Source organism: Carassius gibelio, chromosome B5 (assembly GCF_023724105.1).
Source record: "Carassius gibelio isolate Cgi1373 ecotype wild population from Czech Republic chromosome B5, carGib1.2-hapl.c, whole genome shotgun sequence".
In the NCBI taxonomy this organism is placed as follows: Eukaryota; Metazoa; Chordata; class Actinopteri; order Cypriniformes; family Cyprinidae; genus Carassius; species Carassius gibelio.
In genome coordinates, this window is record NC_068400.1 from 17740673 (window position 1) to 17768128 (window position 27456).

Consider the following 27456-nt stretch of genomic DNA (forward strand, 5'->3'; position numbering starts at 1 on the left):
ACTGACAAAACCAAAGGATTTCAAGACACTATTAGGAAAGACATCCAAATAACAATAATTTCCAAACGACATTAGGGTTAAGTGTACAAATCTTTATTTACTCTTGAAATTCATATTTAGTAGATACTGTGCAAAAATCTGTCTCAGTCACGTCAACTTTTCTTTACAGCCACCATATTTACCACCATCATGTGGAAAGCAATGGCAGAGAATAAAAAAAAAATCCCACAAGCTGTATCAAGACATAGGGCCCTATTTTAAGGATCTAAATGCAAAGTGTAAAGCGCAGGGCGCAGGTGCACTCAGGGCATGTCCAAATCCACTTTTGCTATTTTAACGATGGAAAAAATGGTTTGTCTAAACTGGTTCCATTCGCTTTAAGAGCCAGTTGCGCTCATGCCATGACGGATTTGCTATTTACACAGTGGAATTTGGCAAGTGCAAAGACAGAACGCATCTCCGAGATAAAACAGAGCTGTTTGTGTGCGAGCAAATGGCCTAAGTAGGCATAAATATATATACAAAAAAAAAAAAAGCCTACAAAAACAAAAAAAAATCTTACGCATTGCAATCCTTTTATTTGGAATATTTGGCATGTTTGTGTGCTGCTGTGTGTCCCTGTGTTTAATAAGCAGCGTGTACGCTCCTTAAATAAAAAAATAAAAAACATTGCACCAGACTTTAGACCAGACTGAGTTGGTCTATGGCGCAGTCTATTTTCAGCTCCTTAAAATAGCAATGTGCCAGCAATGCGCCTGAACACACCTCTTTTTTAGACCAGGGCAAAATTGAAAGCAAATTCATTTGCTAATTAAACGGCATGGCGCTGGATGGGAAAATGCGAACAGTGCTGGGCTGAAACTAGCAAACACACTTGAGCTGTGCCTTATGTCGCATTGCGCGGTGTGTATTATAGGGCCCATAAAGTCAATGCTATATACAGTAGGAGAGTACAAAGTCATTTGACCAGTGAGTTTTTTCTAATTTTCACCTAACAACACTGGGAGCCCCACACCTGTATGAAGTTAGTCAGCAGCCCATTTTTCACTCTTAATTGTCTGTGTTTTTCTAGTTTCATTGAGAGTTGTTCTCTTTCAGGCAAGGTCTTTTTTTTTTTACAGTTTCAGCATTTTGCAAACCATGTAACCCCTCCAAGATAAACATTCAAAGGTAGGATGTGCACCAGTGTGGCAGTGATCAGTGTTCTTGCTTTGGGAAGTTTTACTTTGACAAAAACTTGTGAGGCTGATGGAATAGGGCCTAATATTTACCCAAAGAACTTTGGAAGTGGGAAGTAAGGGCAAGCTATCACTGGCTTCACTCCTCTTAATACACTGTAGGGAATGCCGATTGGGGGCTGTCTATACCCATAAGGTGGGGCTGAGGTGCGGAAGAATGGTGAGATGGCACTAGAAGTGTGCAACAGGCAGACTGTTGCCTGGATTTACCTGGTAGGTGCCTAGTGATAAGATAAGCTTTAAAGGAAAACATTTACCCAAAAATGAATATTTTGTCATTAATTACTCACTCTCAGGTTGTTCCAAACCCAAAGACCTTCATTCATCTTCAGAAAACAAATAAATATATTTTCAATGAAATCTGGGAGCTTTCTGACCCTCCATAGACAGCAACTACCACGTTCAATGTAAAGAAAGGTAGTAAGGACATCGTTAAAATAGTCCATGTGACATCAGTGTTTTAAGCTTAATTTTATGAAGCTTTGAGAATACTTTTTTGTGCACAAATGAAAACAAAAATAATGACTTTATTCAACAATTTATCTTCTGTGTCAGTCTTCAATGCACATTTACAAGAATACCACAATGCATGGTACGCAGGTCCAAGTATATGTTTTTTACACATTTGCTAACGTACGTGCACAGTTGTACACATAGCCTTTCAAAGTACACAAATGTAAGTGGTCCACATATGTGCTTTCCAGCATCTGCTCTATTTTTCTCCAGAAGTTATGACCTATCAAAATGTCTTTGTACTCTTTTAATATAAAATTGCAGCCCTCTCATAACCCTCTCACACAAGCACTTGTCAATGTAGGTATCCGTCTTTGTTGCAGTCCCCGCTATCCTGCTTGGACTGGGAAGGAATAAGGCATGGAAGAGTAAGCTGTGCATTTAATTTAGCTGACTGGGCCTAGTCCTCTACAACTGTCATTCGACTGGGGCAGTTAGGAGACTCATTGCACCACTTCTACACCACAAGCAATAGCAGTCTGGGTACATTGAATGATTCCCAAACTTGTTTTTGGATCCCTTCAACACTGCACATTTTGAATGTGTCATTTGTATAACACACTCAATTCAGGTCTTGGAGTGTCTTCTAATGAGCTGTACACAAGTACACAAATATCACAACTTTCTGGTAACTGAATGATTTCCTCAGTGCTTCCTCATTTTTTTATAAAAATTTTCCTTATACACTAGCAATCAAGAGCTTGAAGAGTGAGTCTTGAAGAGCGAAATTCTGAAGAAGAATCGGGATGCTGGCCAACTTTATATGGATATAGGCAATTCTCACTGCCTAAAGACATGCTTAAAGATCCTCAAGTACAGTCGTACAAAAACACAATACCCACAGACTGTCTGTATTGAAATTATTTGACTGACAGAACACTGACAATTACTGTCATGCTCTGATCTGAGCCTGGTTCCTCCTCAGGAAAACACACATATCACAAAAGCAGATCGTTCTTCATGGTGATTCTGTAACCAAGCATTTTTTGGTGGGATATCCTACCCAAATTATTAATAAAATCATTTTAGATTGAAATAAAACATTTTTCATTTCCTCAGCCTGAATCGAATAGTAACTGTTTCTCATGGGTACATAAGCAATTTCCAGCATTTACAGGGGTTAGTCTGTTATTTTATTGCCGTCTGAATCTAGAATGCAGATATTTTTCTTCCACAAACATTTTATTTACACTGGACAATAATGCGACTGACCACATGAGCAGCATGTTCCTGTGTTCACTGGATCACAGACTTCTTCTGCTGTGTATAAATCGCCATCCGAATCCATGAGTTTTATTACAGACGTCCACATGAGAAACAATTACCGTCCAAATGGGGCTATTGACATCAGACCTAATCACTGATATTTTAAGCAAAAACAATCAATCAATGTCACATTATTATCTCAACAAGTGGGGTGCAGCCATAAAGTGACATGAAACCCTCTTAATTCAACAACAGTTATTTCTACCTCTGATTTGAAAAGGGTTCAGATATGGGGGCATGGAAAGCGTTGGTAAGATGAGAAGGTAGAGCGTGGTTAGAGAGAGGAGACTGCATGATAAGAGGAAGGGGCCTAAAGCACAGCAAGACTGCTAATCTGCTAAAGTTTTATAAAGAGAAACAAAACTTTAGCTACCTTTGTTGAATACCATAGTACTGCACATTAAATGCTGATGCTGATACTTATAGCAACAAATATGGCAGCATGTTCATATAGTTACGTCACATGAGACAGATGAATACATTTAATTAAATTAAAATGTTAAATGTATGCATTTAGCAGACGCTTTTCTCCAAAGCGTATTAGAAGTAATATTAAGGTTCCATTTGCTCAAAAATAATCTAGGTATTCTTAAGATCATTGTGAATGGACATTATGTCACTTACTTTTGGCTTTCTTCCCCTCTCGTGTGGTCCACAGGTTGAGCAATGTTGAGCTCTGCTCTAAAAGGGAGTTGGGATTCTCCACACGGATCTTATTTATTTCATCTACATTAAACTGCAGTTCACGTCCCAGCTCTGCACAGGAATTAGATATGATGCATTATACCCCGGAATGAATTAATATGTTCCTTAATTACCATTAAATCACTAATTTTAGACTAAATTATAATTTGCTTAAGTATGAGGGCAATATTTGTGCCACTCAATAAAAGGCTATTATAATAACAAATTGACAAATCAATATCAATCAAATATGAATTATATAAATTGGTGAATACACAGATGCATAAAACAAAAAGTAAATGATTCAACAATCAAACTATGGATCAGCAATCCGATCCAGCAATCAAAATAAAAACAAGTAGACAAAGCGAACATTTTGAAAGCAGCGCGCATTTATTTTATTTTTTCCTCATAGATTCATGTTGTAGTGCTGTATTTATGCTCCACTTTTCTTGAATATGCAAGTTTAAAATATGTTCAAATTTGCATATGCAAATTAAGTGAAGGCAGGAGCGGGTTTATTGACAAAAACTGCAGGCAATGAAATTGCAGTCAAATAAGAAAAAGGTGCATTTATTTGCATTTATGATATAGAAGTATATGACATGATTTGACATGCCTCCTTCTAATTCTCTCATCATTGCAACATTTTGTATTTAGAATATATTTAGTTAATACACAGAATGTTAAATCTTCTTTAAATGTTAATTTATGTAACTACTCTGCAAAAGGATTGCAATAGATTTACTAATTTAATCAATGTATTGATATATCCATTAATTCATCACTTGGTTATTACGTTGCATGAATGGGCCTCCATATGAAGTCCCTAGTATGATAAAAGATAATAATATTTTTGTAAAGCCAAAAAAAATAAAAAATAAGTCAATGGTAGTCCGTATTTAATCTCATCTGCACATACTAGACATTGTGAAATGTTCTTGAGCTTTGGTAAATTTTGACCTTAAAGTAAATGACTTGTCAAAACATTTTGTATTCTATATATAGCAGAGAAATAACATTCAGATATGCCTTGACAAGACATGACCAGATAAGCATTCTGCTTGTTAAGCAAAAGAAGTGCATTCAAAACCTCACACTCACCAGCCCAGCTCAGGCCTAGCTGTTCAGCTATTAAAGCCATCTTTAACTCCATCCTTTCCATGGCGCTCAGTGATGCTGCAGAAACCAGACCATCATTGGCTCAAGAGTTCAGCAATCTGATGCTGCAGCTCACATCTTATTTAAAGCAGGGTCAGGCAAAGGTTGTATGAGATTTGGGGGCTTAACATGCAGGAGATGTCAGTGTGGGAGCAATCTTACCCATGGCTGGTTCATTTAGAGCACTGTATCTTTCCCTCAGAGCTAAAGGAGTCAGAGTTCTCCTTCGCTCATCACTTCCTATAATCTGTTATAAAGAAATAAACACTGTTAGAGAACAGCTGTAGATTTAACTATATATGTGAGTATCTTTTTGTGTAGGAAATGTAAACATATCAACATTTGACATGGTACCTTAATGCAAGGCGGCATGGTTACGTTGAGGTTGCACAACACATGTTGACTATCTTCGTATTTGGTTGATTTGCGCAAGAAAGACAACAAACCAGAGGGATCTTTACTGCTGTCCCTCACCTGGGGAAAGGAGAAAGAGGGTGATAAACCAAAATATATACCAACATATACCAAGACAACTATTTGTTCAGAAATATTAAAGAAAACTATTCATCACGCAGTGTCTCCTTTCTGGAAATATACTGTAGTCATGTTTTTTTTTTTTCATGATATAATTATTTTATTTTCATGACCTTGATATATATATATATATATATATATATATATATATATATATATATATATATATATCAAGGTCATGAAAATAAAATAATTTTCATGACCTTGATATATATATATATATACACAGTATATTTATACAGGTGCTGGCCATATAATTAGAATATCATCAAAAAGTTGATTTATTTCACTCATTCCATTCAAAAAGTGAAACTTGTATTTTATATTCATTCATTACACACAGACTGATATATTTCAAATGTTTATTTCTTTTAATTTTGATGATGATAACTGACAACTAAGGAAAATCCCAAATTCAGTGTCTCAGAAAATTATAACATAACTTAAGACTCAAGCTGTTTGGACTCTAATTCTAACGGCACCCATTCACTGCAGAGGATCCAGTGTTGAGCAAGTGATGTAATACTACATTTCTCCAAATTTAAAAAAGATAAACTAATCTAGATTCTAGTTCACTATCGGTGAAATAATATATTTTAGAGGAAATAAGGTAAAGGTACTGTAACTGGCTGTGAAGACTTTACCTTGACAGACACAGGCAGTCTGTTGTCCCTGAAGGCTTGGAAGCTGAAGCAGCGGGGCTGCTGTGCTGCCTTCCTTATGGGAAGCAAGTTTCCTGAACACTCCAAATACAGCGGCATTCCCTCCATCACCTACAGAACACACGGAACCAGAAGATGCAGCTTAAATTAAACATTTGATAATATCTAGCAAAGTCAGTGCGAAACATCATTAACAACACATTTGCTTCTGTAATGTTCTGTAATTTTTATATTTAAGAATATTCAAAGAGATAAAAAACAAAAACAAAAAACTGTTAGCTTGAATTTGACTGAATTATGAAAAACCTGTTTTAATTCCAGAAGGTGCAAGTTTGCGTATGGTTATGGAGAACTATTTTTTTTTTAAAATAATTCACAATTTCTGAAAGTAAATTGCTTCTGCATCCAAATTGAGTGAGTTACTATGTTTATATGATAAATTATTATTGTTAGTACTTTAGTTTGGAGTAAACAAATCACGTACAGAAAGACCAAGAATGTGAGTTGAAGTTAATAGGTTGCATTTTTATTTCACACTGACTTCAATTAAAATAGATTTCCCTGTTCTTTCAGATGCTGTTTTAGGTTTTAATTTAAAAAATAGTTTACTGTAGAAATAACAGCAGTTGCTATAAACACATGGACGAAAAAACAATAAATGCATTATTTTGTATCGTCTATATGAAGTCTGTAACACACTATATCATATGACCTCGATGTCTCTACTGCGAGCCACTTCAGTAAAGTTCTCGTGCTGCTCCAGGGTTTTGTCCATTTTGTCATCAGTCATGCAGTAACAGCGGAGTCGACCCTCCCGTGCTTCATTCATCTTTGCAAAAACTACAAACTTGGCCATGTACGGCACGGCTGACAGCTCACGGTACAGAAGGTTGGCAAAGGACACGGCCTCTGCAGTCCGAGGACAGTCTGCCAGCCAGAAACTGTGGGAGAGCAAAACAGATCTGAGTCACATTTTTAATATGACCAAGGTTGAATAATAACATACTGCTGTGAAGACCACACACATCGAGAACTTCTGAAATAACCTAACACGTGATGTACAGGTTATGATACTTACCGGGCAGAGACATTGGTGGTGAAACTGGCACAGCCATTGGCATAAATAAGTTTGGTGGTGCCAGTTATATCTTCCCACTGAGCTGGAGCAGTGCCACCTATGCAATGTAGAGAAATGCAATAGATTTTCAGTGTCTTTATTTTAAAGGTTTTTAAAAAAAGAACCTTGCTCAGGAGTATTTGATCATTCTGGGTAAATTATGATAAATTTATATTTTTTAACCTTGAAAACCTAATGCTTACATTGATCACTCTTGCACAATTGCTGAGCAGTGTAATTTCTTTAATAATGGAATTTCTTCCGAATGGACGGAATAGCAAAAAATTTTTTTTTCTTTGCTCAACATTTTCTAAGGAAGTCTCTTTTATTTCTTCATCTTGAAAACAAATATTTTAAAGCACCACATCCTCATTATTTAGTCTATGAACAGCTTCCTTAGTTGTATGCGCACATTATACTGGTATAAGAAATATATTAACATTAAAGCAAATAATTTCACCAATTTGAACTTGTTCCTATTTCCTATATATTTGTAATTATGATATAAACTAATTTTCCCAATCAGTATTTTTCTCGTTTGACAGTAAAAATATTTAAATATCCTAAAATGAGATTATCCAGAAGGAAAATTCTTATCGACTTACAATATTATTACTATTCATATAGAACTGTAGAATTTGTTACTATATATTATTAGTTATAGCATTATAGTATTTATTAATGTCAAATTTATTTTGTTAAATATATTTTTTAGATTTCAATTGATTTTAAGTTTTAGCATTTTTGTCATTTTTATTCCTTATTGTTTTTAATATGTATATTTAGATTTATTTGTATTGTAGTTTGAGTACTTGTTGAGTATTGTATTGAATTTTAGTACTAAAAATGTTATTTCAGTCATTTTCTAATTTTCATTTTCTTTTAGAGTTGTGTTTTTTTTCATGTAGTATTTACATTTTCTTTTATTTATCTTTTCCATGGACAAAAACTGTTTCCTAAATGTTTTAGTTAAAGCTGCGGTAGGTAACTTTTGACGCTCTAGCGGTTAATAAACAGAACTGCTTGCGTCTTGCGGAAGAACATCGTAGCCGGAACTACTTCTCTCTGTTTATGTCTATGAAGAATCACAAAGGTACTGGGTTACTCCGCCGCGGTATCCCCGAAGCAATCTAAAATAGTCAGAATATAAACACTTATTATAGGTGCACCCTAGTGATTCAGGACAAGCCAAAAACACGGTTTGGAAAATTGATTCATGGCGTACTCGCTTATTATATACATTTTGTATACTTTGAACAAAAAAATAAGTTACGGACCACAGCTCTGATTGGTTGTTTCTTACCGCTCCCTCAATGCAAGAGCATCAAAAGTTACCGACTGCATCTTTAAGAATAACACAATTGCATAAATCAGAAAAAAAGAAGAAAGATTTTCTATTTTCTAATAGGGCAAGAAAAATAAACTTAAAACACATTAACGTAAAGAAAATCTGCTTAAAGGATGATTCGATATTTTTACAAGAATTTTTTTTTTTCCCAATGTAATTTTTTTTTACCGATGACACTGCAGAGCAGGCGGAGGCTGGTGGTGTCGCCCTCGCCAGCGTCCCGTGGACTTTCCCTCCAGGAAGGAGGCAGTGGAATCCTCAGGCCGATGGGACGGTGAAACTTACGTCGACGAGGCTCTACAGTCACGACAGGACTGAATGTGGCTTGGTTCCCTAGAAGCTTGGCCACCAGCTCATCAGGGACGGGCTGTGCCTGAGTGCCGAGGATGGAGGAGGAGAAGAGACCACGACAGAGTGGTAGAGCACAAAGTAAAAGATAGGGGTGGGGAAGAGCAAAGGTGAGAGAGAAGAACATGGAATGAAAGTCAGAAGAAATAGATTTGGCAGCGTGAACAATGCATTCATATTTACATATGAATGAATGAGAGGGAGATTCAGCGTGGAAATGTGTACCAAACAAATTTTCATGAGAGAAATCAGGGAAAAGAAGAGACAGAAAAGATCTCAATATATTTCTGGTTTCTTATTATTGCAATTACTGCACAATGCAATTCAAGACACCAAATTTAACTTGTCAGTCAGTCTTATTTATTAACTGAAAATAGAGTTACAAACATTATTGAGTCAATGCTGGTGCAAAATTAATTTACTTGCAGTACAAGACACAGACACAACAAGTTGACCCTGTATTGTTGTAAAGCTTTTGAAGATCTTTGAGTGTGCAGTTCATTATAATAAATGTGTTATTTATTTATGCTCACCTTCAGGCCATCCAGTATATTATAGGTGCATTTTTTCATAAGAGGAACAGTAGATTTTTGATGAAACTGTGGTCCTTAGGGATTCATAAAATGTAATTTAGTGGCTGCCATCAATAAAAGCATATACAGGCAACACAAAATGAATACCCATGGCTCCTGATGATATATTGAGGTCTTATGGAGTGAAATGATTAATCTTTACAAGAAACTGAACCTTATTACCTGTAATCTGGAGCGTCAGGCACATGCTCCGAACAGTTTGCGGCTTGAAAAGCACAGATCTATGTTACTCAATAAAACTCACTTTTGGACGCCCCAGACTCACTCCGACTCGAAATTAGCTGAAATACTAGTGAATCTGATCGCATAATGCATTAACTCATTTAGTGCTCCACTTCCTCCAACAGTTACTGAATGCGAGAACAGTTAGCCTCGGGCCGTAGAACTCAGCCTTTGGTATGCACATGTGTGAACCAAGCACTCCAATGAAGGGGCAAAATGTAAGTTTTTATAGTTTCACTTTATGTAAAATGAGGGTTCACTGAAAATAATAGAATTTCCTCATTTGCCTGAGGTTATGGATTACAGGCAATAATGTTGTAAATAATGTTCTGTTTCTTACAAAGATGTTTACAAAAACGTTTTGCTTAATAAGACCTCAATATTTTGCCAGAAGCCACAAGCCACATTAATTCTGTGTTCTCTGATATGCTTTTATATTCTTAAATACGGGTAGCTGCAGGCTAGCATTTATTGAATCACTAATCACCATGGCAAAAATGTTTTTTTAAGACAAAAAGTCACTTACATCTTGAATGGCCTGAAGGTGAACAAATTAACAGCAAATTGTCATTTTGGGGAGAACTATTCCTTTCAGAACATATTTATTTCACACTGTCGGATCAGGAGAGGAGGAACTGAGCAACATTAGACAGAAAGTCTTTCTCATAGAGCTTGGTATATAGTGTATCATGGTCCAACATTTAAAGTTCTGTTAAGAATCAGTGGTCAGTGCCAGTCAGTGTCATTGAACCGACCTGAGAAATCTTCCAAGAATATGAGAAACATCTCAAAGAAAACTGAAAAATACTTCTGCACATTATTGCGGCAAAATATATGAACTATTAAGGTCAATTAAATGTTTTGCCACCTCAAAATAACTGACTTCCTGACATCCAGCGTTTTAAAAAACACAAAAATTATAAATGAACTGGTTAGAATTCAGCACAAGGGGAGTTTTCAATTATTAGGTCAATTATCAAAAAGAAGAAACAACAAAAATGAATAAAAAAAAAAGAATAATAATAAATGTAACAAATGACACAGATTATTAAACAAATGATAGGTTAAAAACAAGAAAAAAAATCAGCTTTGGTATGGGTTGTTACACTTGCAGGCCAAAGAAAACAGAAATAAACACATTCATGAGTCCTGCACAATCATTTCATTCTAAGTTCTAAGTTTTGACATTTAAAATATAAAACTGCATTTAAATTAAAAAAATATATGTTTGTGTAGCTAATAATGTTTAAAAAAATCGAATAAAAATTTAGTACAGTAATTCAGTAAGACAATTTGTCTTATGAAAGTTTGTGTTTATAAGGTGCTTCAGATATTTGTAATTGATAGAAAATGTTTTCTCAATTTTAATGAGCTTCAACCTCCATGTCTTTTATCCTCCTCAACTTACAATTTCTTCAATCAAAACCTGCAAATCTTTTATCAATTCTCAACTTTTGCTGTTTTCATGCACTACTTTTTACTGCACTGTAAACGTGTCTGTATATGTTCATCTGTAGAAATAAGCTATGTTTAATTTAAGCAGGAAGTAGAGCGATAGCATGCCATCACATACTATACCATATCTCATCATTCATTTTTACCATCATCAAGCTCAATCATAAAGATCTAAAAAACTTACAAAATTACATTCATTCACATACATTCCAAAGAAACAAGGTTAAATTAGCTGAGCCCATATTTCATTTTGAGAGATGAAAGATGAGATGTTTTGTCACGTTTGATGTGTCTCATGACCAGACAAGAAAAAAACAACAAAAACTAAAAGCTGTCAGATACATTATGATAATATGCAGGAGATAAGCTTCCTCCATTTTCCATCACATCTTCCTCCTCATCATCTTCCCATCTCACCTGGAGTCCGAGACGGACACGCTTGGTGACAGCTGTCTCAGGAAAACTGGCCTGGACCATGGGCACCAGCTTACTGGTGAGATAACCCCCTTCTGGGCCAATCAGATCATTCTCCTGCTGGATACGGGAAACCACGGCAAAGTAGAGCGGGAAGTCGGTCGAAATGATGCGCCTGATTCTTTTCTTCCCAAGTTCCTCCTGACTCTCAAGGTCTTAATAGAGAAAGACGTTATGAGACAAAATCATCACAATTCACTGAAAGTACATCATATGCACTGTACATTTGTGACCCTGGACCATAAAACCATAAGGGGATATTTTTCTAAACTGAGACTTTTACATCATCTGAAAGCAGAATAAATAAGCTTTCCATTGAATCATGGTTTATTAGGACACGACAATATTTGGCCGATATACAACTATTGCAATATATCTGGAATCTGATAATGTGAAAAAATTCTAAATATTGAAAAAAGAAATTGCCTTTAAAGCTGCTCAAATGAAGTCCTTAGCAATGCATATTACTTATCAAAAATTAAGTTTTGATATATTTATGGTAGGAAATGTACAAAATATCTTCATGGAACATGATCTTTACTTAATATCCTAATGATTTCTCGCATAAAAGAAAAATCAATAATTTTGAAGCATACAATGTATTTTTGGCTATTAATACAAATATACCTGTGCAACTTAAGACTGGTTTTGTGGTTCAGGGTCACAGGGACAATTTTTTTTTTAATCAGTTGTAAATGTACTCCTACTCTCAGGCCATCCAAGATATAGTTTGTTTCTTCATGGAAAGAAGACATGTAGCATTACATCATTTGCTCACCAATGAATCTTCTGTAGTGAATGGGTGCCATCAGAATGAGTCCAAACAGCTGATAAAAACATCACAATTATCCATGAGTAATCCGCACCACACTGGGCCGGGTTTCCCGATAACGATGTATCTTAGCTCTTAAGAGCGTTTTCTACGTGCAAACTAACGAACGCTCGCAGCAATTCCACGAGCGTTTCCCAAAAATGCACTTAACATGAACGCGCGAGAACGCGCTCTACGTGCTACTTACGAGTCGCTGTCCATTCGCGAAGTGCTGAAATTTAACCTTATATGGAATCGTATTCTGAACGTTTAACCTAATAATTGTCATCTGTTTTGGATTACCAATAAAGACAATCAAGTCTTTATAAAGCACCTACATACAGGCGGAGACACTGACAAAATGGCTGAACAAAAAACAAACAAGAAAAGATACCTTTCAAAAGGATGAAATTAATGTCCTCTTAGAGGAGATAGAGAAAAACAAAGATGTGATTTTAACCAGATTTAAAGGACACCATACTAATAAAGAAAAACAAAACATCTGGGAGGACATTGCTACCGAACTAACTGCAACCAGGGGTGTTCAAAGGTCAGGGAAGGAGGTCCGCAAGAAGTGGCAGGATTTTGCAAGCCTGGCAACAAGGAAGAGGGCACTGCAGAGGACTGCAATTTAAAAAACAGGTGGTGGACCCTAACTCAACCTGAGCCTGAGCCTGAACCTGAGTCAGGTCCTTCATGCTCAGAGGAACCATCAGTTTCATCTGCCATCTCCGAGCACCTACCATCTCCTAGTTCTCCAAAAAACCCTCCCAGGCCACAGCCTCCATCTTCAGTTCATTCAGTTCTTTTGTTCATTAATTTAATTTAGATGTGTTTTTTATCTTGTTTTCCCCTTTTTTTTATTTCATTTATAAATTCATGTAAACACAAAAACGAGTACAATAAAGTGTACAATAATACAATCAAAATATTATTATATTACTCGCGTTGCAGTGTGTTAAATCTAGATAAAAGTGTAATCTGCCGGTTGTCCTGCAGGTGTCCTCATAAATCTGTCTTTTTACGATGCACTTGGGAATGTACGATTACTCCAGAGCACTCGTAGATCTACGAAGATTTTCAAGTGCTACTTAAGCTACGATGCTTTTGGGAAACAGACCGTAATATTAAGATCAATCGTACGATCGTTTTTACGATCAACTTAGGCTTACGATGCTTTTGGGAAACGCAGCCCAGGTCGATAAATTATTATCTTGTGAGGAGAAAAGCTGCATGCTTATAAGAAACAAATCCATTTTTAAGATGAGATGACTTTTTCACTAGATGAACCAATACTATGGATAGAGGATTCATATTTTTTTTTTGCCAGAAGTAATAGTCTGAAGTAAAAAAAAAATGTCTTAATGGATTTCTTATAAACAAGCAGTGTTTAATTTTTACTAGATGTTAATCAATGGACTGTAGTCGTGTGGATTATTGTGATGTTTTTATCAGCAGTTTGGACTCTCATTCTGACGGCACCCATTCACTGCAGTGGATCCATTGATGAGTAAGTGATGAAATGCAAAATTTCTCCAAATCTGTTCTCATGAAGAAACCAAACTCATGTACATTTTGGATGGCCTGAGGGTGAGTACATTTTCAGCAAATTTACATTTTTGGGTAAACTATTGCTTATAGAGATCAAAATGAAACAAAATCTGCAACTGTCAATACAGTATAACCTAATCTATATAACTTCAAATTACAGCAAGAATGAGTACACACCTTCATCCATGCCATTGAGGATGGTCTCCAGGACCTCGTCACCATATCGATCACGATGCTCCTTCCAGACTGATCCGTCCTCACTCCTCAAGACGACTAGTTCATGATCTCCCCGACCAAGCGCGGCAAAATGGGGAATCTCTACAATCACAGGCCTTCAGGAGCAAAGGGAGTCATGTTAGTTTGCAGTCTCAGTTTAATAGATCTTGTTTTATTACAAAACTGCTTTCCTCACCCTAAGAACTGCATGCCAGCTGGACCAAGAGAGATGATACGGCTGGCGAGACCCTCAGCCTCCACCAGAGGAGGTGGTGTGGCAAGCTTCTGCGGCTTCACCAGGCGACAGGTGATGCGTGTTGGAGCGGCACAGGTACGAGGAGGAATGATGACACGCAGGCCGTTATGTCTGCTGCCTCTCATTGAGCCGCCACGAGCATCTACCATGAAGCTCACCAGGAATCTGCAGAACCACAAGGACAAAGACCATGCATCGTCAATCAATGAATTCATGATATTTCAATGTCATCTACTGTATCTAGTTCCTCAAAAATGTGCACAATATTTCAGGCAGAGGCAAGAAACTAACCCGGTGTGGATGGGACTTGCTACTGGACTGACATTGTCTGACGTCTCTGTGGCTGGACTGCTGGGGATCAGTGAATCTTCATCATACTCCTTGGCCAAAGGAAGTGGCGTGTGCTGCTGTACATGTGTAAAAAAAAAAAAAAAAAAAAAAAAAACATTTTAAATAGCTATTAAAAAGTGTTTTGGTGGACAGTAATGCCATTGTATCTAAACTCTTCTTTATGCAGTACAAACTATACTACCATGATAAAAGTAAAAACCAAAAAAAAAAAAAAAAAATTGTATAAGCATGGTATTATATGGTAATCCAGTGTACTTCAAAGAACGTTATGATGTGGAGCCTCTTTTATTTTAGGTGGCTGTAACTACTATGTTTTTACATAGGAACATATTTACATACACTACCATTCAAAAGTTTGGGCTTCGTAAGGTTTGTAATCGTCTTTGAAACGCTTCTGCTCAAAAAGGCTGCATTTATTTGATCAAATAGACAGTAAATACAGTAATATTGTAAGACATTCAAATTTAAAATAAAAGTTTTTTACTGTAATACATTTTAAAATATTCCCGTGATTAAAGTTGGATTTTCTCCATCGCTGGTCTAGTTAACATTGTCACCTGATCTTTGAGAAATTATTCTAATATGATGATTTGCTGTTCAAAAACCATTTCTTCATATTATCAGTGTAAAAAACAGTTGTGCTGCTTTATATTTTTGTGGAAACCGTGATGCATTTTGCAGATATCTATTTTAAATAAATGTTCTTTTGAACTTTCTGTTCATCAAAGAATCGATGAACAGAAAGTTCAAAAGAACATTTATTTAAAATAGATATCTGTTGTAACATTATAAATCTCTTTACCGTCACATTTGATCAATTTAATGGAATTGATATATATATATATATATATATATATATATATATATATATATATATATATATATATATATATATATATATATATATAATAAAAAAACTGACCTGCTCCAGTTCATGTTCTTTCAGCATGACTGTTTCAGGAGACACACAGGGGATCCTTGGAATAGCAGGAGAATGATTCCTAAGAAACACAAGTTAGAAATAAGTCTGACACAAAGGAATATGTAAATGACAGTTCCCCAGTCCCATTATTATTCATCACGGTGGACTTTCCTCAGTTTGGGCTCTGATCTTTTCTATTCAATCTAGTTTGAAACATTCTTGGTAATTTCTTCCAGCAACATTGTGAATTTGGCTCCCCTCTACTTTATACATGTGTCTCTTCTTGTTAAATCTGAACTATCTTCAACATCATTACTGCGACTCTCCCTCGTACTCTAGAACATTCTTGGGGGAAAGGAAATCCTCATCATGATCCTTTAAGTCCTCCATCTTCAAATACCTGGCACCTTCGTTCCCCAGCAGCTCCTCGCCTGCCGCAACGAGGGGATGAGAAAACAAAAGAGAAAAAATAAGATTTAGTTAAAAACATGCTGTCAACTGGAAATGAACACTGAATGAACACTGACTGGACAAAACGGAGAGGATACAAATGGACTGAGAGCTGTTGAGTGAGTGTAATATGTTATGACAGTGACAAAGAAGTACCATAGTACTAACACTGTTCTTTTTTTTTAAGGTAATGTAATCAGATTACCATTTCTTGTAATGAAGTGAGATAATAATTTTCAGTAATCACTGTCACAATTACTTTTGTTTTGTCATTACATTGCATTTACAATTTTAATGAACAATGATTAATTTATAACCTAAATGAACATTAAACTATAAATATTTATTTGAACAAAGTGATAACGATTCCTTTCAACTAGTTGAAAAACCTGTAAATGAAACAAATACAGAAGTGAAGGGACAATTTGGTAGGCCTTTGATCGTCCAAAAGTTGTTTAGAAGTTAACGTGACATGATTACTGTTCGAAAGTCTTTTGTTACAATGTTGAAAAAGCAATTAGCATGTAATAACTAATTACTTTTTGCAATAACCTCCCCAACACTGACTGCATATGAGTAAGAATGAAGAAAAGGGCAAGATTTGTGATGGACATGCTGCAACGAAACATACAGTATAACATCTTTAAAAACCTTTAAAATCCTTTGTTACACAAGAAGCTGAAATGCATTACCGTCCACAGTATAAAACCAGATTTTATATGACAAGTTGATTCTATATAAATACATATTTATTCTAAAAAATAAAAAAAAAATCACTGATTTAGCAAATTTAAATTCTGAAGAAACCTCAAATGCATACATATAATGTGTTAATGTTATATTTATATTCAATATTTCTGTCTTGTACATTTATTTCATAATCAAAATTGCACAAGATAACACTTTCAGAGACTATATCTCTAATTAAATTTGTTCTTAGGCAGTTTTGCTTCTCAAATAACTTTATAAATATGTTACTGGACAAAAAGACAAAAACACTATATTGTTCCCCAATACTGACCATGAACCACCACTCATTTATACCACAGAGCATGATAACTGTTTTACGGAGAGAACTAAACTAACTTGTGCTGCTTCACCAAAAAAAGGAAAAGGAGATGTAGCAGGTTAGTGGGACAGTTAAGTGTTCAGGAACAGTTAGATACATCAATGCACACATGCTAATGACACATCCATTATCATTTTCAAAGTGCACCAGAGAATGAGAGTGTTTGTTGTGTGTGTGTGTGTGTGTGTGTGTGTGTGTGTGTGCGTGTGCTTGAAATGAAGTCACTGACAATGGTCACCGCACAAAGAAGAAAGAGGAAAATTCATACCTAACGAAAGCTGTGCAATTCCTAGAAAAACCAAAAGCAGGATGCTCCTTAAATGCCCATTAATTTAAATAAATTATTATGCTAACAACTCTCAAACCAAGCATGACATTAAACCGATAGCTGTAGTTACCTTCATCTTCAGACACATCCAAGATCTCATCAACTGTCTCGGGGAAACTCATGCGATGCTTTTCTGTGGTGCTCTTAAAGGAAAATCTTCATTACAACACATTACACAACTTTCTACATAGTCTTTTTTATTTTACAGTAGCCACTGTATGAGATTAATTTTGTGAAAGCTGCAACTCACCATAGTACCTGTGTCTTCAGTGACCAGTTTGAGCACATCAATGACTGAGATGTATCCAAGGCGCTTCGCGATGGCAAGAGCTGACGTGCCATTCTGCAAGAAACGGAAATGTTGTTGCGTGCATTTGTCAGCGTCTAACATATTTTAAAATGATGGTAATCAGTTAAAAGAGGTTGGGCTCTTACAGACGTAATTTCATTTGGTTCTGCACCATGTTGCAGGAGAAGCGTCACAATGTCCGTATGGCCTTGCTGAGCAGCCTGATGTAGCGGCGTATATCCCATCTATCAGTCCCAAAAAGAGGACAGACTCAAGGAAAAACGTATTCCATGGTATAGCAGACATCTACAGTCATTTTAAAATGATACAATTTACAATGCTGAACAAAGCAAAACCAATCTTTCATTTACCCTGGTCTTGCAGTTTACATTGGCCTGTTGCTGTAAGAGGAACTTAACCATCTTGACATTGCCATAATGACAAGCCACATGAAGTGGAGTGTAACCCATCTGAAGAGAAATCAACCATGATTATCATCAATATTTATGTGCATCATTATGTACACTCTGTAGAAAATAACATTGTGTTTCATTGTAAGAGATGCAAGCTTTTACTCGTGTGGCAGCGTAGACAGACGCCCCATGTTTCACTAGTATTTCAGCAATGCCAACATGACCCTCCTGAGCCACGAGGTGAAGAGGAGTCAGTCCGCTCTGAGGAGAGACAAGAGACGTGTGTCAATATAATGCATTAACTACTTTAAGAAATTAATTTAAAAATTCATTACTATATTAACAAATTAACATTAAATACCGTTATATGAAGATGTTATTCATTAATATTAACAAATGCATGAACTAACGTTAACAAATACAATTGTGTGTGTTACCATAATGTCAATGCAATATTTGCATACTGACGTGTGATGTTTTGCATGTATTTTTCAAATTAATTGCCATTTTCTTTTTTAAGCTATCTTAGAGAGGTGCAAATTTTACAATCTGACACAGAAGCGCAATTAATTAATTTTTAGAATTTTTTTTTTTTTACCTCTCCATCCGTCAAAAGCTAAGAGCAGTAAATTAAGCCATTTCATTTTTCATTTGCCTTTCATTTATCAGTAGGCAGTGCATGAATCACTAAATAAGGTACAAAAGTGGACATTGTCAGCTTTTGTTCCCTTTTCTCTAATAGTGTACCTTACTTTATACGTCAAGTTCTTTTATCTGCACTGATCAAGAAAAAATTTGAATCTTTATGATTTGACTCCTTTAACTTTATCTTTTTTCTGCCATGCAAATACTCCCTTCGAAAAATATAAATTTGTTTTGTTGCTGCTCTTCTCATCAATGAAATTGCTTTTGGAAAGGGGGATAACTTTGATTTATAAAAGGATAAAAAAAAATCGAAGTGCAGTAATCTTACCTTATTTCCCAGATTTACATTGGCCTGCTTTGAGATAAGCAGCAGCACCATATCTGGTTGGCCCTCTTGCGAGGCTAGGTGTAACGGTGTGACCCCTTGCAATGACTCAGCATTGGGAGAAGCTCCATGCTGCAGTAAACTGCTCGCTACCTCCACCTGGTTCTGTTTGGAAGCAATGTGGAGCGGAGTGTAGCCATTCTGTGGAGAAAAAAAATTAGCTACAGGTTAATGCACTTTCTGGCTAGAAAAAATACCGCAAATAATGATTAAGACTGATAGTGTTTTCAGTGTGTGAAGCAGAGCGATAAATAGTGTCATACCCGAGCAGCGTTGTGTGGTGATCCGCCTTTGCTGAGAAAAAGATTGACCACATCGAGGTTGTTATGATGGACAGCCACGTGCAACGGTGTGAGTCCAACCTATAAAGATGGAGACGTCTTACTTCACTACCATCAATAGAATTAACTGAAAATGCAATAGATACAGTAAAATTAATAAAACAATCTTTACAATTTATATTATATTTGTATTTTTACATTTTAGAATTATATTTAATATATACTAATATACTAATAATAATATAATATTTAATACATACCTGTTTCAACAAAAATGACATTAAAGGATATTTTAATATACCATACATGCTTGTTAGTACATTCATCAGTACACTTGACCTTTATTTCAAAGACAATGGAAGTAGTTACTAAATTGTATATACATATGCCCTTAAGGGGTTTAAAAAGCCCTCAGCTGAACAAAAGGTCAGCTAACTGCATGTAACATAAATGTAAAATTTATTAAATGTTCTTTTTATTGCAATTAACATTCAATTAAGTGTCTACATTAATTTCACTCTTAAGTACATTATTTCCATATAACCGTATTTTCCGGACTATAAGTCACACTTTTTTTCATAGTTTGGCTGGTCCTGCGACTTATAGTCAGGTGCGACTTATTTATCAAAATTACTTTGACGAACCGAGAGAAATGAACTAAGAGAAAACATACCATCTACAGCCGCGAGAGGGCGCTCTATGCTGCCAGAGATGCTGCTCAATGCTCCTGTAGCCTACACTGAGCAGCATATAGCGCCCTCTCACGGCTGTAGATGGTAATGTTTTCTCTTGGTTCTAAAAAATTGCGACTTATATATGTATGGGTACCGAAACCCGGTATTAAACTGGCCCCGGGGCTAAATTATGAAAGACCGTAGAATCAGTAAAATCTGACGATATCGGTTCTGCTTTCGGTATTGGAGGGGAAAAAATTAGTGTACTATGTATTTTTGCTTAATAATGTTATCGTGCACATTTTATCTCACCAAACATTTCTAATGTGCGATCATATTAAGACGTTTGTCTGTGAGATCTGCGAGATCTGTCATGCGCTCTGCGGAGGCTGTCTATCAGTCACACACACACACAACAAGAACGAGCGTGGCGCACGCACATGCATAAGGTGCCGTTCACATATCACGCGCGCTCAAGTTCGTTATTTCAAATGTAGGCACGCGGTATGAGCGCTCACAATGGAAGCAATCCGGTGACAAGCTCGTTTTTTTTCCAGGCGCGTCTACAACACATCGAGTTAAAAACATCTTAACTTTTCAGAATGCCGCAAGCACACCACAGGTCATGTAACTTCCTCACCTTTTTCAGTAACAACATTGAAAGCTCAGCCAAGATGAAGGAACAGCTGATAGCTGTATGTGGATTTTTTTATTAATTTAGTAGCAGTGCTACTGAAAGCAGTTTTTAGTGCTGCAAATCCATTTATCCATTGCTGAAATTTTTAATACAAAGAGTGACGATGGCGGAGACAGCAAAACGTTCCAAAAGTGTGGTTATACTTCACTAGAGTTGATGCACATAATGCTGGTTGTCATAAGTGCAACAAAATTTTTGCATGTAAGGGCGGAAACACAAGCAATCTGTCAAAGCATCTTTCAAAAGTGCATTATGTGCAGACAGAGAAATGCAAAGTTTTCGACTGCCTAACACAACACAAAGTAACACAACACAAAGTACCGATAAGAATACCGTTAAAGTACTGGACCGTTAAGCAGTATCAGTAAGAGTAGTAATACCATTAAAACCTTAACGATACCCATCCCTAATCATGACGTATTTTTGACTGATGTGACTTATACTCAGGTGCGACTTATAGTCCAAAAAATACGGTAAGTATTCTTTTTAAAAGTATGCTAAAGCGTACTTTTTCACAAGGGTGGTGACATTTTAAAATGATTGGTTTCAAAATCAACCAACAGCCTCGTCAATGGACAGAGATAGAACTAATATTCTTAAGTCGCTAATATACGTGGTTATTATTGTAATTAGATTATAGTTGCCGACTTCATTTTAATTACTTGGTTGTGTGTGTTTACTCATTAGGTCAACCATTAATGCTAATAACATCTCATCAAACAGAATAACATTCTATGAATACATATAAACACATGCATGCGTGCAGCTGATTCATACTTTTCCTGCAGCGTTTGGGTTGGCTCCTCTCTCTAAAAGCAGCACTGCTACATCCAACTTTCCGTATTTGGCTGCTACATGAAGGGGGGTGAAGCCTTTCTGCATGGCACCAATCAAACAGCATTATGGTTTCAAGAGAGAGTTTCAACCATTTTAATACAATAAGCAGGTGATCTTGACTTTGGGTGGCACTGTACCTTGGTCATTTTGGTGAGCTGGGCGTTCATGTCCAGTAGGATGCTGGCGGTCTGTGTGTGTCCCTCACGAGAAGCGATGTGCAGTGGAGTGTGTCCTGCTGTTGTGGTGGAGTCGGGGTTTGCCTTGTGCTCCAGCAGTAGCTTCACCATCTCGTCGTGGCCCATGCGGGCGGCACAGTGTAGCGGCGTCTGGTCATCCTAAAGGAAGTACAGCTTGATATCATGTTTTCGATAAGTGATGCATTTCAAACAAACACACTTAAAAAAAAAAAGATTAATAAAAAAATTGAGAAAATGTTTATTGACATTGTTATAGTGTCGAATTTAAAGCAGGTAAAACCATCATAAATATTTTTTCCCTCATTGATATAATATTGTGTGGGTTAATCAAAATGATTTACTTTCCCAAAGACAAAAACATTTGTATAAACTTAAATTCATACAGAGTATGCTATATGGTCTTTATTTATTATAAAGAAATATGTTTAGATATATTTTCTGTAGTCATAAGCCACAATGTTACTTAATGTAGATCAATGCAATAGTTTGGGGCTTTTTACAAGTTAACTTCACAATAAACTACAGCGAAATTATATCTATAATATGAAAATAAAGAAGAAAACTCATAAAGCTCTTAATGTTTGTTGGGATGTCTTTTTGAATCATGCATCATATTTTCTGTTATGTAAGAAAAGGAGAAGAATATAACAACAATTTCTACGTTCAGTAAAGTTATCCAGTGTTTGTTTTGCACATCAACACCATGGTGTCAACTGGAAATACTATTTAAACAAAATTGTTTATTTTATTTTGTTCTATGGGGAGAAATATTTGCTTTTAGACATTTGAACAATAACAGATTTAAAATGGAAACAATGATTTTCAAATAGACTAAAATTAAAATGTACTTTAATAAATGCCATGGTTATTTTGCTGTTTTCTGTGTACTATTGTATTAATTAAACAGCATTGTTTTTCTCATTTTGCTTGGCTAAGCTTTAATTAAAGCCCATTTATACAGTAAAAACAAACCAACATTTCATTAAATGTTAAACTAAATTAAACAAACTGAAATGAAAATGAAATGCACCTTGGCTTTGGCGTCCACTGGAGCTGCATTCTGCAACAGGAACTCAGCAACTTCACAGTGACCAGCTCGAGATGCCATGTGCAGAGGTGTTTCGACTTTCTACAAATACACATTAACATACAGATATGTGATCACATACAGTAAGATTACAGTACAAGTACAGCTTGCAGAAAATAAAATTCAATCAGAAGTAAAAGAAAATGTTGCTTTCAAAACATGAAATGCAATGTTTTTTGTGGCCTCATGACATACTTCAGTTTGCATCTATAACTCTTGATATTGCTTACCACATTTGAGGCATGTGGTGAAGCTCCTTTTTCCATCAGTATCTTCACTATATTCAGATGACCCATGAAGGAGGACACATGCAGTGGGGTCAGTCCTGACTGTTGGACAGAAAGCAAACAGACGCAGAGAACTGAACATGTCAGAGCTTGAACTATGGCTGCATGAAATGTTTACATAGATCTCTATACTAGACCTTTTTCAAATTAAAAAGTAAATGCAACTTAAGGGAATATTTCGCCCCCCAAAAAAGAGCATTTGCTAAATTGTGTGGATTACTTATTGACATTTTTATCAGCTGTTTGGACTCTCTTCCTAATGGCACCCATTTCTTGAAATGGATCCACTGGTGAGTAAATTATATAATGCTACGTCTCTCCAATTGAAATGAATTGAAATGCAATCATAAATGACCACTGTATGTGTTTTATGTTTGGCCCACTTCTGATCCTTGTTTTTTGTCTTAATTTATGCTAGACTGTGAAATGATCCTATTGCTCACCTCGGTTACAGCCTCCAGGGATGCAGAATGCTTTAACAGTAGGTCCATCACACGCATGTGGTTCTTCTTACAGGCAATATGGAGTGGCGTGAAGCCATTCTAAGCATGTCATGAGATATTTATATGTAAGCAAACAGCTTATATGTATTTAAAAACAACAATATTATCATATACATTAGTTGTTTATGCTTTTAAATGTGTACTAACCAAAGCACGGGTGTTTGGTTTGGCTCCTTTATCCAGGAGCACCTTGGCCATGCGATGATGTCCACAGTGTGCTGCCACATGCAGCGGGGTCAGGTGGTCGAGAGTGATGTCATCAATCTCAGCATTGTACTGTAAGAGCTGTCTGATGCATTCCAAATGATCGCCCTGGGCTGCCATATGTATTGGAGAAAGACCATTCTGTGCAGTGAACATATGGGAACATTTAGAGCTGCCAGCGGTATTTTCTTTCAAATTCATGGCAGTCAGGTAGGGTTTTGGTTTTTTTCCAATCTTATTAGATGTCCTGTCTTACATAACCTTTTTGATGTATTTTAAGATTGTTGAATATTATTACCTCATTTGAGATTTATCCATTATTTTATTTGAATTACATCTAAAATATCCATCCATTTAGATTATACAGTTTAACATAAGCAAACGTATAATAGTGTAATGTATATTTTGCAATAAAACAGAAAGGAGATGGGTCAGAATTCTGTAGAAGTACTAATAAATTGCATGTATTTTAAATTCACAGTAACCAGATGAATATATTTTTTTGTCAATAAATGAATTTTCAATCTCAAATTTTAACTACAGTAACTGAATATTGATTGTTCCACAGCTAGCAATATTTTAACCACCTTTATACTTTTCTAACTATATAAATGTAGTTGGTTTCGTGATAAACACATTGATTAAAGTTCACATTGAACTGATTAAAGTAAATTGAAAAAAAAAAAGCATTTAAAAAATGTGATTATTAATATTAAACCATTTCTCACCTGTTTCATTGAAGCACATTTTGACTATAAACTGACAAATATGCATCACATTGAGTTTATTAGTTTGTTGAGGTTAAAACTGTGGAGTCCAAATAGATGGATATTTTATATGCAATTCAAATACATAAATCTTAATTTTAAGCCTAAATATTATTTTTCAAGTTGTTTTTAATTAATGCATTTGATTAAATTTGCAATGCTGACACAGTATATTGGGAACCACAGTTTCAGTAATAATTTCAGTCAATTTAAATTTTATTATCAGAACAAAAAGTCATTCAAGATATGTACAGTAACTCCTTTCAATTTCCTTCTCATTTAAAGCATTGATTTTTATAAAATAAAACACAATAAAGCCAAAAATGTCAGGTTTATAGAGAAATTCTTACTAAATAAAAGCCTCATAAGAACAATAGCTTAAACTTTATGTAATAGACCCATATGAACCAGAGGTTGATACACTACCAAATTCTTCTTCCAATTATTCAAAGTTGCTCAAGGTCTTTCTTTCTTTCTTTCTTTATTGTGGCTATATGTAATTTTGTGTGTATGCCTACTTTAGTCTTGGCCTGTATTGGGGCTCCTTGGTCCAGAAGGATCTCAATTATTCTCACATGGCCATTTCTGGCAGCACAGTGAAGAGGAGTCAACTCATCCTGTGATAAGAATGAAAGAACAACAATATATATACAAATTCTCTGTCATTAAAGCTTAGAATTGTAGCTTTAAAACATACTTTTGTCTTGGCATCAATCTTTGCTCCTCGGTCCAGCAGAAGTCTGACCATGATAACATTTCCTCTCCTGGATGCAATATGTAGAGGCGTGATCCCATTCTGAAAGAAGGCCACACTAGTTTGTGTTTAACTGTAAACAGCAGAGGTTCAGTGTAGAAATATTTAAAAGACAGACCTTGGGCGTGAAGTTCACATCAGCTCCTCTGTTTAGGAGTAGCTGGGCAACATTCAGGTTTTCATAGTGGGCTGCGATATGGAGCGGTGTGAAGCCTGTCTGCAGGGGATCATGGGAAACTGAGTTAGTAACTAGCACACTTTTCCTTGTAAAATACAGTTGATACTCTGATTGCTTTATCTTTGCAGAAATCCATCAACTGTATGCACTACTGTTCAAAAGTTTGCTCATGTTTTTGAAAAGAGTTTCTTCTGCATTTATTTGATTAAAAATACTGTAAAAATACAAAATATAATGAAACATTATGACAATTTGGAATAGCTACTTTCTATTTCAATATATTTTAAAACACAATTTATTCCTGTGACACAAAGCTGAATGTTCTGTATCACTACTCTTGTCACATGATTCCTTCAGAAATCATTCTGATATGCTGAGAAAAAAAAATCAAACAATAATATTGCAATCCTGAAAACAGTTAAAACAAGTTTAATCTTACCATATCCAAAAACTTGCTCGCTCTGCTGCTATTTTATAGATCAAATGCACTAGAATTTTACTGAATAGTACATGGAGATGTGGTTTTAATGAGAAAATTCATATTAATCATTTATTGACTTTTAATAGGCCTACACCTTATTTTGAAATGTACTGAAATATGTGCTTTCATATGTCCTTTAGTTACGATTATTTCATTTATTCACTATATTTATAATTAATATCTCACTTCAGTTTTAGTTTGGCTCTAGTTTTTTATTTATGCATATTTATATGAAAAGGTAATATAGCATGGATTAAAATTCATATACAGTGTAAATCCTTTTCATTGAACAGGTTAAAAATAAGTTTGGAAAGTTGCCGGAAGCATAGTGGCTGTGTTGTTGAAGGTGAGCATTTGGTTATAGCCTAAGTTTAGTTTTTTGTTGTTGTTGTTGTTATTTTTATGCCTTTTTATTCATATGGGACAGTATAGAGACAACAGGAAATTACTGGGAGGACAGAGGGGAGCCAGATCGGCAAAAGACCTCAAGGCGGGAATCAAACTTGGGTCACCGTTAGAGCAGTAGCACTATATGTCGCCGCACTATCCAAAGGGCTATTGGCACCGATAAGTTTAGCTTTTAAGTTCTGGCACTTTTATTTAGTTTTCAAAACTCATAAAAGTTATATTATTTTGTGAAGAATATCTTGATGAAAAAAAAAAAAAAAAACGTGTAAGTTTCATGAACTATGGTTGAACACAGAGCTTATTTTTTGCTATAACATATGGAAAAATCCTACTGGCTTTTTGTCGAGGGAACCAGTGTGATGCTAACAAACGATTGGCCTACAAAGTGACGTCATAGTAGAACCATAGATTGTATAATATGAAAATAACAATAAAAAGGTTTACCATCAGTTTTCACGAACCTTGCTTAAGACATCAGGATTTGGGTCATTCTGTAAAAGCACAGCGGCAGTCCGGGTGTCATCGTTTCGGGCAGCTATATGCAGTGCAGGAAGGCGGACCTTGCCCTTGGTACCGTGGTTGATGAGCAGGGCCACCACATTCTCATGGCCCTGCTGAAGAGCCACAGCAAGAGGGGTAAAGCCATCCTGCAAGAAAGACAAACACAAGACACATATTTTCAGATTTTTTTTTTTTTTATGTGAACATGCATATTTCTCTCAATAACCTGTGTGAAAATGCCAGGTTAAGGTGAAGTCTGCAATCTCTGTTGGCTTAATGTTAAAAGTTTATACATGACG

General features: G+C 35.8%; 1 protein-coding gene across 5 annotated transcripts in view; it reads right to left on the minus strand.

The window, feature by feature from the left end:
• ank1a (ankyrin 1, erythrocytic a) overlaps positions 1 to 27456 on the minus strand; it is a 124246-nt gene that overhangs the window by 26118 nt on the left and 70672 nt on the right. For 2 of the 5 annotated variants that reach the window (XM_052556628.1, XM_052556621.1), the window contains 32 exons: positions 27118 to 27303; positions 25708 to 25806; positions 25533 to 25631; positions 25354 to 25452; positions 24012 to 24209; positions 23805 to 23903; positions 23305 to 23403; positions 23018 to 23116; positions 21928 to 22125; positions 21731 to 21829; positions 19565 to 19663; positions 19245 to 19442; positions 18434 to 18532; positions 18230 to 18328; positions 18005 to 18103; positions 17820 to 17912; positions 17640 to 17712; positions 17510 to 17530; positions 16057 to 16153; positions 15723 to 15801; positions 14741 to 14853; positions 14390 to 14614; positions 14155 to 14309; positions 11559 to 11770; positions 8692 to 8896; positions 7137 to 7233; positions 6771 to 6999; positions 6041 to 6169; positions 5217 to 5336; positions 5025 to 5109; positions 4806 to 4880; positions 3642 to 3773 (listed from right to left, as the gene is read on the minus strand). In XM_052556628.1, coding sequence (XP_052412588.1) covers positions 3642 to 3773; positions 4806 to 4880; positions 5025 to 5109; positions 5217 to 5336; positions 6041 to 6169; positions 6771 to 6999; positions 7137 to 7233; positions 8692 to 8896; positions 11559 to 11770; positions 14155 to 14309; positions 14390 to 14614; positions 14741 to 14853; positions 15723 to 15801; positions 16057 to 16153; positions 17510 to 17530; positions 17640 to 17712; positions 17820 to 17912; positions 18005 to 18103; positions 18230 to 18328; positions 18434 to 18532; positions 19245 to 19442; positions 19565 to 19663; positions 21731 to 21829; positions 21928 to 22125; positions 23018 to 23116; positions 23305 to 23403; positions 23805 to 23903; positions 24012 to 24209; positions 25354 to 25452; positions 25533 to 25631; positions 25708 to 25806; positions 27118 to 27303 — 4009 coding nt within the window. Of the gene's footprint in view, positions 1 to 3641; positions 3774 to 4805; positions 4881 to 5024; positions 5110 to 5216; positions 5337 to 6040; positions 6170 to 6770; positions 7000 to 7136; positions 7234 to 8691; positions 8897 to 11558; positions 11771 to 14154; positions 14310 to 14389; positions 14615 to 14740; positions 14857 to 15722; positions 15802 to 16056; positions 16154 to 17509; positions 17531 to 17639; positions 17713 to 17819; positions 17913 to 18004; positions 18104 to 18229; positions 18329 to 18433; positions 18533 to 19244; positions 19443 to 19564; positions 19664 to 21730; positions 21830 to 21927; positions 22126 to 23017; positions 23117 to 23304; positions 23404 to 23804; positions 23904 to 24011; positions 24210 to 25353; positions 25453 to 25532; positions 25632 to 25707; positions 25807 to 27117; positions 27304 to 27456 lie in introns of all 5 variants that reach the window. The other 3 variants (XM_052556623.1, XM_052556622.1, XM_052556620.1) reach the window with 2 other exon arrangements.